At 46.6% G+C, this 14,210-nt stretch overlaps 1 protein-coding gene across 4 annotated transcripts in view; it reads right to left on the bottom strand.

Moving 5' to 3' along the window:
• TTLL6 (tubulin tyrosine ligase like 6) overlaps window positions 1–13,648 on the bottom strand; it is a 28,817-nt gene extending 15,169 nt beyond the window's left edge. Inside the window, exons 1-7 of one of the 4 annotated variants that reach the window (XM_019638503.1) lie at window positions 13,564–13,648; window positions 13,158–13,232; window positions 4,620–4,840; window positions 4,182–4,219; window positions 2,573–2,691; window positions 2,315–2,445; window positions 656–812 (exon numbers count right to left, since the gene is read on the bottom strand). In XM_019638503.1, coding sequence (XP_019494048.1) covers window positions 656–812; window positions 2,315–2,445; window positions 2,573–2,691; window positions 4,182–4,219; window positions 4,620–4,798 — 624 coding nt within the window. In that variant the 5' untranslated portion in view covers window positions 4,799–4,840; window positions 13,158–13,232; window positions 13,564–13,648. Of the gene's footprint in view, window positions 1–655; window positions 813–2,314; window positions 2,446–2,572; window positions 2,692–4,181; window positions 4,220–4,619; window positions 4,841–7,340; window positions 7,434–13,157; window positions 13,233–13,301; window positions 13,423–13,563 lie in introns of those variants that run through there. The other 3 variants (XM_019638502.1, XM_019638501.1, XM_019638504.1) reach the window with 3 other exon arrangements.
• Between the last annotated feature and the right edge of the window lie 562 nt (window positions 13,649–14,210).

The following is a 14,210-nucleotide window of genomic DNA, read 5'->3' as shown; positions in this document are numbered from 1 at the left end:
TGGGCCAGTGAAGCGATGTCCTCCACAACTAGACTGAAGAACAAAAGGACAGCAACTTGTCTGTTCCCCTTCCCCGATTCCCCAACGCTGTTCCAATTTCCCAATAAAAAAAATAAATTAAAAAACAAAAAAGAAGTCCTGTGATAAAGAACATGCTGTCACCATCCAGGGCTATGCTATTGGAGCAGTTCTGTACGAATTCTCCCTGCAATGCTAATCTGCAATGCTGGCCGATGCTTCCCCTCCACACACAGTTCTAGAGGGCTCCCTTCTTGCAGTGGGCTCTACCACTGTGACCTTGACCTCTAGTTATGGAGTCAAGCTGGTTACCATTATCACTCCAGGTCTACTTCCCTGTCCCAAATGACTGGGGCCTCCACAGACCAAAAGTGTTCTCCCAACTGTCGTCTGCTAGACAAAGGAGCAGCCTGGTAGGGCCAGACTAACCCACAAGAGTGCAAGGGTGAGGGACACTGTGGCTCAGGCCCATGTCACATCCCTGGTCAGAAGGCTCGGGCTGACAAAGCCCAAGGCAGAAGACGACTCGGCTCTACCCCCACCCTTGGCTTCCATTCCCTTATTTCACATTTGGTCCAGTGGGGCTACAGTCTGGGGTTGCTATGGGGACAAATAGATAATCACAATGAGGAAGTACCTTTGAAAGATAGAGCTGACAGATCATGTCCTCCTCTGGTTTGATTTCTTTCACCGTCCGGGTCATGAATATACCTCTTCCTTGGCAGCCCGAATCTGGCTTACAAATGTATGTCTTATTTTTTCTTGACCTGCTGTAGTTCTGCAAATCTCCCCAGCTACCAGAACAGAGAGGAAACGAGATATGCCTTTAGCTGGAGAGCAGTGAAAAAGAAGCCTAGCTCTTTAAAAACAACAACAAAAACAGAAAAACAAAACAAAACAAAAAAACCCAACCATCTGATGTGACAAAAGCCCTGGAGTTGACAGACACCCAGAGGTCTGATCATATAAGAGACAGTAGAGCACACACGGTGGAGAGAGGGTAGGCTTTGGAGTGAATTCAGGCCTGGATTGAAATCTAGACAATATCACTTACCAGCTGTGTAGCCCTTTGCAAGGACTTGACCTCTGTAAGCCTCAATTCCATTGTCTACACTATGAGGATAATGACACCTATCTTGCACATGACATAATGCAGGCAAGGTGCTGATACATGCTGCATACCCCATAAAGTTAGCCATGACCAAGGAGTTTGACTTTCTGAGTTTGTAGATAGATTCAGAGTTCTGAATCTGGCTCAAGCCCCGAGTGATGTGACCTTGGATCAATCGTCTTCTTCCTCCACTCTGGGCTCCGCTTTTCCCCTGTAACATCTCCACTCCAGCCGGAGTGTGAGAGGGCAAAGACTACCTTTGAACAAACTTTGAAGAAAGTATAGCTGGAAGCAATAAAGAAACCAACTTGATGGACTACAAATCTCAGTCTTGCTATATTTCTTGTTTTGCATTTTAACTTAAAGGGGCCTTCTGACCACTGGAGGTCACTTAACTGTATTGTTCCTCAGTGGCCATGAAATCTGGAGGTGCCTGCTGACCTGATGGCAAAGACATTCCCTTCTAAGTTGCTGCTAAGCCCTGAAAGTTGCTCCAGACAGCTAGGAAAGGCTGAGAACCCTGGAGCTCTTGGTCCAGGAAAGCACTGCGCAAAAAGGAGGGGAGTGAGATTTCTCTGGGGCCTTTGCCAGGGGAGTATAATCCTGATGGCAACACTTCTCTGTCCCCTTCACCTCATCTCAAACGCCAGATTGTACCCAGGTCATGTTCATGTCATCTCACATTTCTCCTGTTTCTTGGTGGCGTGGTCCAGACTATTTTATGTATTAGGAATGGATGTCCAGTTTTAAGATGGATAAAGTGAGACCAGAGATGGGCAAAGGCTGACGGCCATCCATGGTACTACCATGGGACAGAGGTCAGGCATTCCTCCCTGCTCCTAACCTGGGCATTAACTATAACCTGACTCCCTGCTGAAGTACTCACGGTCCTTAACAATCCAGAAACTGCACAGTTACAAGGTTGGAACAAGTTCAAAACCAACAGCTTTCAGGGTCAGAACAAATTCTCAGGTTGCAAGGCACCCAGCCCCTAAATGTCATCTAATTTTATAGGCAGAGCCTTATGTTTCCTCAACCTTGACCAGGCCCTTTCTCCCTTCTCTTCCTGAATAGGAGAGATGGGCCATCCTGTGGAAAGAGAAAGTAGCAACCAGGGAATCAGGAGCAGGAGGAAAATGTCACTGGGGATGGGGAGTGGAGAAGGGAGCACAGGTAGGTACTCACTCAGCAGGAAGACACCAGGTCCTAGGGAAAAAGTGGAAATCTTTAGGGAACATCTTTAACATGCGGTTCATATTCCTGGCCAGCAAGTCCTTGCGGCAGATTTCACTCATCCCTGGGAAGTGGTTAATTTTCTATGAAGAAAGCCAGAATTCATGAACAATGGGGACATGGGATTACACACAAGATCCCCTGAGGGAACTGTGGGGACCCCACAGGGCAGGTGCCACATATGCTGAGGACCAGCTCTGACCCAGATACCTGGTAACTTTTCATTTCCATCACCCGCTCCAGTGACACCGAGTAGTCAGTCCAGTAGAGAGTCCAGTCGTCATTTTCCCCTCCCTCTCGAAGGCCGTACTGTTGGGCAGCCCTACGCACTGCCATGGAGTTGGAGAAAGAAAGGCTTGTTAGCCCGGGAAGTGCGGGAGGAGCATAAATTAGGGATGTTACATTTCTAGGCGCTCCCAGACCTAGCACTGAAGCAAGACACCTTGGCTCCTTGGGACTAGAAGCCATCTTGTCCTGCCTAGACACACCATTGCCAAGAAAGGAACACAGAGAGTTGAAAGCTATTAAACACTAGAAAATATGCCCAATAATCCCCATTGGAGGTTATCTGGGGTGAATGTTTTAACTGCCCTGGCTTCCCCTTGCCAGGAAGTAGGCCTCTGGCTTTCCCCTAAACACTAAGCACTAAATATTCAGGAAATATAAACTTAAATCCTTAACATCAGCTAGAGCCAAGCTTAATCAGTAAGGTAAACTGATGGGTAAAAATATTTATACAATGTATTTCAAAATGACATATACACTATCACATCCTTCTTCTCCTGTCCCTGTTAATATTGATAACTGGGAGCTAATTCCAACACAAACTTAAATGCCTTCAAGGGCCTGGAAAATAAGTGCCTGCAGTAAGTAACCAGGAGAGTCAGGACCAGACTAAAGCTTCCAACTTCGAAATTAAAATAATGAGAACCACTTTCTGCTTGGTAGCACAAAGAAGGTCTGTAGGTCATCTTTAGCCCATGAACTTCCAGTTTGGAACTCGTACTCTAAAAAAGAGCCATTGAGGGCCGGCCGAGTGGCGCGATGGTTAAGAACTCGCTTGGGACGCCAGAGGGCCCCGGTTCGGATCCCACATATGAGGGCCAGTGACACTGCCNACTCGCTTGGGACGCCAGAGGGCCCCGGTTCGGATCCCACATATGAGGGCCAGTGACACTGCCCTCCACAGCTAAGATGCTGAACGACAGCTCAACCTGGAGCTGGGCTGCTGTGAGTTGCTGGCGACGGCGTAGGCTGCAGCCCCTGTGGCAGTGGGTTGCCATGGGCTACCGTATGTTGCCAGCAGCCAGCGTGAGCGGCCAGCAGCCCCTGTGAGCGGCCGTCCAGAAGTCGGTGACTGATCTGCCTCACCCAGAAAGAGCGCAATGATGGTGCCAACTTGGGCCAGTGAAGCAACGTGCTCCACAACTAGACTGAAGACCAAAACGACAGCAACTTGTCTGTTCCCCTTCTTCAATTCCCCAGCGCTGTTCCCATCCCCCCAATTCCCCAATAAAAATCTTAAAAAAAAAAGAGCCATTGATTGCATCAACAGCTGCCTTCTCTACAATCAGGTCCCCTAATAACCATACACGAGAACTATAGATAGCTGAAGTACACACTGTTATGGTCAAGCCCAAATTTTCTTGGAATGAGTTTCCCAACTTACTCAAATAGTTAAATGAGCTGGGAGAAGCACAGAACAGTATTTGGAGACACCCCTTTTCATCCTCAAACATATGTAAGAATGACCCTTCCCAACACTTTGGGGGTAGTCCAGTGGATACCCCCTGTGGATCCCTTGAATGCAGATGCTCACCACTCTCATATCGGCAACTGGATAGATTGATCACCAATCATCTGGAAAACAGAAAAAGGAAAGCAGCGAGACAGAGACAGACACACCTGCCAGAAAAAGAGACTGCACACAGACACATCCTGTCCCAGGTGGGGCTGCATGAAACTTAACCCGCCATATACAATGAAAACAAACAAAAAAAGACATTCTAAACAAATAGAATGAAGATCAGGGCAAAATACGGTTTCAGATTACACACACCATTATTTGATTCTATAAAACAGATCATCCAAAGCGGATTCTTTTTATAGGAACCGAAAGTGGCATGATTTTTGACAGTCTCGTTAGTTCCCCCCCCCCCCCCCCCGCCCCGCTCATTAGCAGCCAAGGCCTCCATCCTCCCAGGTCCCCCCTGCTCTTATCAACATAGACCCCGGCTCCCCATCTTTCAATCCTAACCTCTTTTTCTTCCTCTTCTTCTTGCCTTGCTGCTGGGCATTCGGAAGCCCCTCTTGCGCCCCAGTGTTCTCGCTCACAAAAGCCAGGGTGACGATTTCTTTCAGGTCTTCTATGGAACTGTTCTCCCTCCCTTCTGACTCTGTCCCTTCCTCACCTTCCAAAGGCAGGCACTGGAGCATCTCCAGGGGACTAGGATGAGACTGGGGAAATACTGGCCCCCACTGGAGAGAGGGCAGAGGAAGCAGCAGTTACTTGGGTCCACCTACAGGGGGACCCCCTCCCTTTCTCACCGGGGTGGTCGACCAGGGAGGGCTCTGAGACCAGGCAACAGGTTGCAGTTATAAAATGCCACCCCATTTCCACTGTTGGTGCAGGCTCCGGGAGGGAGCTGGAGTCCACCTTTTGCCACCTTGAGGACTCCCTCAGCCAACCCTGGCCTTGGTTTTTCCCTCCTGGGGTTTTCAGGAGCTGGCTGAGGTGCTAGGCATGGCACATCTGGTAAACAATCTTATTATTAAAGTGAGTGAGTGTCTGGAGACGGCCTCAGAACCAAGCCCTGAACCTTCCTAGCTGAGGGAGTTCGTCCCAGTGGGTGCAGATGAGGTGCTTTGAGGAGCTCTGTTAACTGTTTCAGAATTGCATGAAGCTTCAGAAGCTTCCCGCAGGCAATTTGCTGGACTGAGAGTGAAAGAAGCAACTGGTGCTTACGGAGGACAGGACTGACTGGCAGCTGACTGAAGAAGATTCAAGCCCAGGGCCCGATGCAGACCTTCAGAGAAGGCTATAGTGTCTTCCCGACCACTCAATTCCAAAACAAACAAACAAACAAACAAAAAACCATGACCAAATGTAAAATACCTATAAGGAAGTCCAGCAAAGTTCTCATCCCTCCACCCCCATGATGACTTCTTTGATGTTTGCTTGAAATTTCAAATATCAAATCATTTTTTAAATGGTTTTTAATGCCCCTGCTTCATTAATCCTTAGGAATGTGCTTCATTTGCCTCTGGATAATGCAGAGCTGCCCAGGTCCAATTAACTGATCATATCCCCTTCACATCCAAGGCTTCCATGGCCACAAAGCCAATTTTCTGGTGCTCCCCCCGCCTCGCTTCACCTCCAAAACACTGCCAACCTCCTCACCATTTCAGTCCCTCTTTTTTGGTGCTTGTAGTCCTCTTGCTACTTTCTACTTGTTCTTCCCTCTTTGGCTTTTTAAAAAGAGGTTCATAATATCTTTATTACATTTTTTTTTCTAATTTAGTAGTATGACTAAAATACTATACCATTAAAGGAAGCATAGGAAAGAGTTGGGTGGGAAACACCTTTAGCTTTTCTACCTTACTTTGGCAACTTTGGCCCTTTTGTGTATTCTATTTTATTCTTAATTTCTAAGCATTACTTTATATAATTATAACCATAATAAATAATTTTGTATCTGCTTTTTGCCCACTTAAGATCACATCATAAACATCCTTTCAGTCGTGGCAAAGTGTATGTATTTCTAGGTTTTAATGGTTGTGTAATAATAGCCCATTGAAGGAATGTGTCTGAATTTAACCAACCCTTGCCTTATTGTTGACAATGTAAGTTGCTTCCAATTTGCTAATATAAATATAAATAGTTCTACACACGTTCATGTATAGAAAGAAGGCCTATTACTTCTTTAGGATTATTTTCTTAAGATCTTTATCCAGAACCAGGATTACTAGGTTAATGAATATGAAAACTACATAGCTTCTGATTTTACTTATTTATTTATTTATATCACTACATTGTTTCCCAGTGGACTTCCAACAATTTGGACTACCACCAGCAATATGCAACTACAGCAGGCTCACCAGAGTCACACAGTCTCTTAGGAATCACCTCCCTTTTGTACCCAAACGTGTTCATTCTCAACAACTTTTATACCTTACGGCCACGTTTTTAATATTACCACACCCTTCCACTTCTCTCTGGCCCTTTTCCAAACCATAATTGGGGGACCCCTCCACCTTGGAGGTTACCTATGAATCATTTCATAATAAGCCCTTATGAGGGTATAGTTCTTTAGGCTTTTCAAAGAATTGTCACATACACCATCTCACTGAATGCTCATAATCACCCACAAGAGGGATGCCCAATTATTAAGTCAGCTAAGGATCGCCACTTGTTTCTGTCTTGTTGACAAGGGCTGCTACTTACACCCAAGTCCCTTTATGGCGACACCTGAGCAGGAGGAGAAAGAGTTGTGCTCAGTGCATCTAACCGATGAAACCTGGGCCTTGAGAGTCAGTTTTTCCCAGTGAACAGGCACATTCTTGGCAAAGTTCAAGAGGACTAAAGTACATGAAATCTTGACCTTGGGCTATTCCCTTCCTTCCAGGTAAACAGCCAACTCCACTCCCCTAACCCTCTACAACGGCTCCTGTGTACCAAGCCCTCGAGGAGGAGTGGCCCGTTTACCTAAAGGTTAATGTTAACTTGAGGAAAGAAAACTGACCCTGAATTTGGCCTCTGGAGTTGCCAGGCTCTATTTGCCCTTTTTCGAGTCCTTGCCCAAGTAGTAAGAACAAGTCATGGCTGCTTATTATTTGTCTGTGTCAAAGAGAAGACGGAAAACCATAACAACAAATGGTCAAATTCTGTTTACTCTTGCAAGAGAGGGCCTTAGGCAGATATAGCAAGGAACTTAGTCCATGTACTTTTAAAGGAACTGGTCCACAACAGCATTCTTACCTGCTTTCCCCCATAGTCTAGGTTCCTATGACACAAGAGCCACTTGGATGGCACCTGAGACAGGTGCAAGATGGCAGACAACAGTCATTGCCACATGTGACTATTTTTGCTTTGTCTTTGGTCCCCTGGCTTTCCCTTCCCCCAGGCCTCTCCTTCCTGCTTCATCTCTGAAGCTAAACCCTGCTGGCTTCTCTCCAAAGGCTCCAGAAACTGTCTTGCTCACAGGTTGCCTCCTGGACCTTGCATCCTGTATCTAGCCCGCAGAAATGTTTACTTGGCCCACAGTAGTGTGTTGTTGTTATAGTTGTTAAATAGAAGTTGCCAGTAAGGGCCGGCCGAGTGGCACGATGGTTAAGAACTGGCTTGGGACGCAGGAGGGCCCCGGTTCGGATCCCACGTATGAGGGCCAGTGACACTGCCCTCCACAGCTAAGATGCTGAACAACAGCTCAACCTGGAGCTGGGTTGCTGTGAGACACCGGCGACGGCATAGGCTGCAGCCCCTGTGGCAGTAGGTTGCCATGGGCTACTACCGTGTGTAGCCAGCAGCCAGGGTGAGCGGCCAGCAGCTGAGTGAGCCGCCGTCCAGAAGCCAGTGACTGATCTGCCTCGCCCAGGAAGAACGCAATGATGGTGCCAACTTGGGCCAGTGAAGCAACGTCCTCCACAGCTAGACTGAAGAACAAAATGAGAGCAACTTGTCTGTTCCCTTTCCCCAATTCCCCAGCTCTGTTCCCATCCCTGCAATTCCCCAATAAAAATCTTAAAAAAAAAAAAAAGAAGTTGCCAGTAACTAGAAAATGTAGACTTTTATCATAAAAATCCAGATTTCCATTCCTTTCAGAAAAGTAGGTCCCCATTGCTTCATGCCAGCAGTCAACCAGAGCCGAGAAATGGCTTCCTCTTTAGACATTTTCCAAGTCTGCCCCAGTCCCTACTAGGCCCTATTGTCTCTCTGATACAGGAGTCAAGCGACAGTTACCCTTGTGCTGTTGTTTTCCTTATAGAAGCATTAAGAGAGGAATATTTTTGTTTGGCCCCATCATGTCTCTCATTGGGGCCACATGCCTGGCCCCATAGACATCTGAATTTACCCATCCTCCTCTAGTGTATTTCTGGCCTCTAAGCAGCAATGAGTTAGAACAAAAGCTGCTTTCCCCAGGAAAACAAAAACATTTTAATGCCGTCATTTTCAGAACAAGAATTATATATGACCTGGCTGAAGCCAGAACCCACTCAAGTCTTTTCAGATGTGGGTCTCATTTGGCTCTACCAGACGTTTCATTCCCAGCTTCAGCAACTACTCCCTGCTAACCTGGGGGTTCCTACCTTCTCTCCTGCCTTCTGATTTGGCCAGAAGAAGTCTGGTAGCCTTAAGGAATCAAAGGAGGCAAGGCAATAGATTCAAAGGAAAAGGCCTAAGGAAAATACAGAGAGTGAAGAAATACACATATATCCTGGTGTAAAGGCCTCTGCAGTCAGAGATGTGACTTTAAGTCACTTGCTAAGAGGTAGCTGTAGTGAAATGGCTAAGAACTCAGACTCTGAAGTCTGTCTGCCTGGATTTAAATCCCAGCTCTGCCACTTCCTACTTGTGGGGCCTCAGGTGATTTACTTAACCTCCCTCTGCCTTAGTTTCCTCACTCCTGCAAAATGGTTTGTCCCAATTATGGGAATTAAATGAGTTGATTCATTTGAGTCATACAATGAGCTTAGAACAGTGCCTGCCACATAGTAGGTGCTCACTACAGGCTGTCTATCATTATCAGCTGGGGGCCCCGGACTGAATTCCCTGATGGGAGAGGCCATGTCTGTGAATTCTCAGCTCTTGCCACAGTATCTGACACATAGCAGAGGTTCATATGCTTCTTGAGTGAACTGACTGGAATAAATTCATGAACTAAGTTTGCCTTTCTAAGGTTCATTTTCCTCATCTATATAATAGAAGTGTTGCTGCAAGCATTAAATAAATAACATTTTTTAAAGCATCGACCTTGAGTCGATGAAAGGTCATATAGCAGGCACTTAAAACACTTAGTTTCATTCACTTATAACAGCAGCTACTATTTGCAACCTACTTATCAAGGAATAGGCATTATAGGAAAGCGTTTTATATACATACTATCTCCCTCTTGATGCTATATCATAGATATTATTTTCAATCTTTTACAGGTGAGAAGACTAAGGCATGGAGAGGGTAAGGTGAGAGGCAGAGCTGGGACTAGGAGCCATGTCTGTCTCTCCTCCATGGTCCACCCACTGCCTTTCCCTCTCTGATTACCCATAAATGGTATGAACATAAACTGAAGCAACTGATCTCGCTCTCAGAAGCAGTCTTGGTGACTTTAGTCCCTTTAGTATCAGTTGGTCCCACATCATTTTCCTTAAAACCAACTCTTCTAAATTCCCACCTCCAAGAAGGGCCTGGATCTCCCAAACTGGCTATAAACAGGGAACAGCTTTATTGTTTCTACTTTGTATTTATTTTCACGGTTTCTTTCCCTTCTTTTCACCAAGATTCACATTGTACCTGGGCTCTTATTTGGGGTTTCATTAGAACATTTTCTAAGCTCTCATGGAATCCCTGAATATTACAGCTGGGAGAATGTCTAGTTCAACCTGTTTGCTTTTTAGAGGAGGTTTTGACTTGCACAAAGCCAGAGAGCAAGTCAGTGGAGCCAGAACAGGAACCCCAGCTTTCTGCCTCTCAACATATCTTTCCATCATGCCAGGTCAGTGGGCAGGCAATGTGGATTAAGTGCTTTGGGGAGTTAAAAAAAAAAAAAAAAGACTACGTTGGGTTACCAATGTCACAAACACGGTAAATGCCACCTTTTCTTAATGACACATACACATTCTGTTCACCTTTCCAAATAGGATAGTTAAGACAGTGAAAAAAACCCTGATGTGTCCTTTCATTTCATTGTAGAATGGGGTTTGATCTTGGGGTCTTCCAAGCCAGAGGCTGCCAACCAAATCCTGGTTAGACAGAATGAAAATGACCTTCGCTGGCCACCAGGGGGCAGGAATGAGCACTGGATGGCTCCAGGCAAACACACAGCAGGTTATTTGGAAAATCTCAACGGCGGGACCGTGACTCATTTCTGCTTCTGAAGGACTACATGTGTTGACTACTCTTCTTGCCCCTAGAGGTGTTGCAGAAGGGTAGAAAATGTTTAGTGCTTTCGTTTGCAAGGCTGAATTAAAACGGGTGTCCCGCAAATGGGAGGAAAGAATCATTTCATTAAGAACAACAGAGGGACATGTTTCAAGTTTTAACCACGTTTTTTCATCCTGACCTTCACAGCCTAGACTTCTCTTTCAGTCTGCAGGAATACATATGGCACTGAAGAGCTCTCCTACTGTATCTGCCTGTGATTTCCTTCTTTTCTCCAATAATAGGTTTCCTTCATTCCTTTCCCTTTTTCATCTTTTGGTCCTCATTCCCCTGCTAAAAGCATCCCTCTGAAGGCTTCCGGTGGCTACCTCTTGGAAAAGGTTGAAGTGGATGGAGAGAGGAGGGAAGATGTGGAGGTAAGAGGTCTGTTTACAACCTTGCTTTCAACTTTGCCTCTTTGATATAGTATGTACTAAGAAGCCCAGTACATAGGTCTCCCATTATTTGCGGTTTTGCTTTCCATGGTCAACCAAAGTCCAAAAATAGTAAATTTCCCCAAACAACCACATCATGTGCTTCTGACATCCAACCATCGACACTGTCATTGCTCAATGATCCAGGATCACCCAAAGCAAATGATCCTCTTTCTAACTTATCATCAGTCGATAGTGGCCTAATGCTATGTCACAATGCCTATGTCATTCATCTCACTTCATCTCATCACGTAGGCCTTTTATCATCTCACATCCTTACAAGAAGGGTGAATACAGTAGTACAAGAGAGAGAGAAAGAGGCCACATTCATATAACTTTTATTACAGTATATTGTTATAATTATTCTATTAGTTGGTAATCTCTTACTGTGTCTAATTTATAAATTAAATTTTATCAAAAGTATGTATGCATAGGGAAAAACATAGTATATATAGCGTTTGATACTATCTGTGGTTTCAGGCATCCACTGGGGGTCTTGGAACGTATCCCCTGTGAATAAGAGGGGACTCCTGTAATTATCTCCTCCCTCATTCCTTATCTTCTCTGTGATTAGAGGATCACCAAGAAGATTAAAAGCGTCATATCTAGAAAAGAGCTTTGAGGATACAATAAGATGCTTTTTTATGGCTGTTTGGCTTTTCATTCTAGCCACCCTTTGAATTTCAGTGCAGGGGCTGAATGGAGTCAGTAGCAAAACTGGGCTAAAACAAGGGAGGGATGCGGGCACTCAACTGCTCAAGGGCTTTGCCACTAAGAAATGCTGAGTAATGTACAGCATGGGGAATATAGTCAATAATGGAATAACTATGTATGGTGGCAGATGGGTACTGGATCTATCATGGTGATTGCCTCGTAAGATATACAAATGTCAAATCACTATGCTGTACACCTGAAACTAATATAGTAGTGTATGTCAACTATAATTTTAAAATAAATGAATTAATTTAAAAAAATAAAAGAAACGCTGAGAATGACCGGCCACATTCACTGGGAACAATAAGAATCCTGCGGACTCAGATGCCATCTTTTATTCTGCTAGAAATTGAGGAATTCCACAAGACTGGAGGAAGCAATTTTCAGGGCAAGCTCACGCCCAGCCATTTTCTCCACAATACTCAGTGCATTCCTAGCAAAGACAGGTGGGTCTGGACCCAGCCCAGCTCTACTCCTTACTAGAATGGTGACTGTGGGTGGTGAACTGAGCCTCTTTGTGCCTCAGTTTCCTCATAAATAAGATGAGGATAATAATATTCATCTCATGGGGTTATTACAAAAATTAAATGAGTTAATATTTCCAATGCTCTTAAAGCACTGCTTGGTTCAAAATGAGGGCTTTTTTTGTAAGATGAAAATATAATGGTAGGACCGGTGTACATATTAAACAATTTACTGAAGTGCTTGCCACATGCTAGTGCGTAGTAAATGTTAGCTCGCTTTTCCATGCTGTCCCCAAATGTAAGTTACATTTTTCCTAGGGCTCAAATCCCAAAGGAGAACTTTCCTCAAGCCTAAAAGAGTTTTCCTTCAGGAGGGTGAGAAATAACAACTGGAAGTAAAAGAAGAGGGGTAAAGAGGGTAGGGATATTTGCAGAGGGGTGTGCTGGCCATGAAAAAACAGAAGTGTCTTTCTAGAAGGTTTCTCCAGGCAAAAGAAAAAAAGGTGATCAAGAGAAAGATGCAATGATGGGGAAAGAGGCAGAGAGAGAGTTGTGTGATTCCCAAGGATCTCTGGTATCTAAGGAACAGCAGGCTCCCTGGGGGCACCGGGTTTGGGAAATCGAGAAATCGAGGGCGGGCGGGAAGTGAGGGTGCCCCCGGAGAGAGACCCGGGTTCGGGAGAGATGTGAGGACAGGAGAGCTAATGGAGCTGGGAAAAGGAGGGTCGGTGTGTGGGCAAGGTCCTGGCATCGGGTCTTGCGGGTGAGAAAAGGGAGTGAGGGTATTTTAGCAGTGAGCTCGAGTACCGGGCAGGGAGGAGAGCGAGCGTTACCGGCACTCGTTGAGAAGAGAAGGGCCTCGGAGCCGAGGGGGAGCAGGGGCTGTGAAGGTGAGTGGCTTTAGCCCTAGAATGCCACCAGGGAGGGCAGAGGGGTAGCCCTGGGAAACTGGGCCCCGTGGGGAACATCAGGGGCGTGTAGAACCAGCAGTGGAGAGGCACTCGGAGGCCGCGATCTGGCGCCAGCACCGGGCTTTGGGGAGCTCTTACCCGCGATTCCTACTCCCCAGTCTCGCCCCGACTCCGCTGATGGTCTCGCTCGCTACCACAATTGCGGACCCCCTCCTGGAAGGATTGAGACACGCTCCCATTAGCTGCCAGACAACCCCTAACCCTAACCCGCGCTCTTCCTACCTTGGGGTCCTCCGGGACCTGATATTTGCATATAGGGCTTTCCAGGCCTTCGATTGGCCCCTGCGGTGGGCTGCCATTGCCCCGCTCCCTCCCCATTCCCATTAACCGTCCCTGTGCTCTGAGAGGGAAGCGCCCGAGGTTGTCCCGGGAGACTCCTTCGACGCTGGGCGGCGCTCCCGGCGCGCGGGGCCAGGCTACCGCTCGCCCTCCGCTGGTCCCCGCCCCTCCCTGCATCCCCGCCCGCGTTCACCGGTGTCCGCACCATCCCTGCGCCCCACGCAGGTTCGGGTCCGAACCGTCTAGCTCCCGAGCTCCAGCTGCGCTGGGGTGGGGGTGGGGGGGCACCTTGTTCTTAGGCCCTCTGGGAGGGAGGGTAGACATCCAAAACCAGGAGCAGGAGGCGCCAAGCAGAGAGCATTGGATTGAGGGCCAAATCAAGATCTCAGGCATATTATTGCCTGTGTAACCCTTCTCAGAAAACCTCTGGTCAAAAGGACTCATGCTAGAGGCAAGATCCACATCTCTGAGATGGAGCACGTTGGAATTCATCCAGAAACGTTTCCTAGAGGATGTAAGAACATTCAGTGGGAACACTGTGTCGGTGAGTGCAGCTGAAGGGGCTGAAAGAACCCTCCAGGATGGTTTTCACTTCGAAGTGAAAACATTTCAGCTACAACAGATGCAGAAAGAACACTTATCTGAATTTCCCTTATTTGAATAAAGCAGAGCTTTATGAGAGTCAGCTGTCACAACCCCCACCCCCCAGGGAGATCTCCAGTAAGGAATGCTCCTCCTTGAACACATTGACCTTCCAAAAAAATAGTGTAAACAAGTCTCAGAGCCTTCCATCCGTTGAAGCCCTAACTGCCCCCTCCCCCCACCTTATTAAGCTGACATATAAACCCTTTA

Source organism: Hipposideros armiger, unplaced genomic scaffold, assembly GCF_001890085.2.
Source record: "Hipposideros armiger isolate ML-2016 unplaced genomic scaffold, ASM189008v1 scaffold_40, whole genome shotgun sequence".
NCBI lineage: Eukaryota > Metazoa > Chordata > Mammalia > Chiroptera > Hipposideridae > Hipposideros > Hipposideros armiger.
Note: the sequence above shows the minus strand (reverse complement) of the source record. Positions and strands in the feature narration are given on the sequence as shown.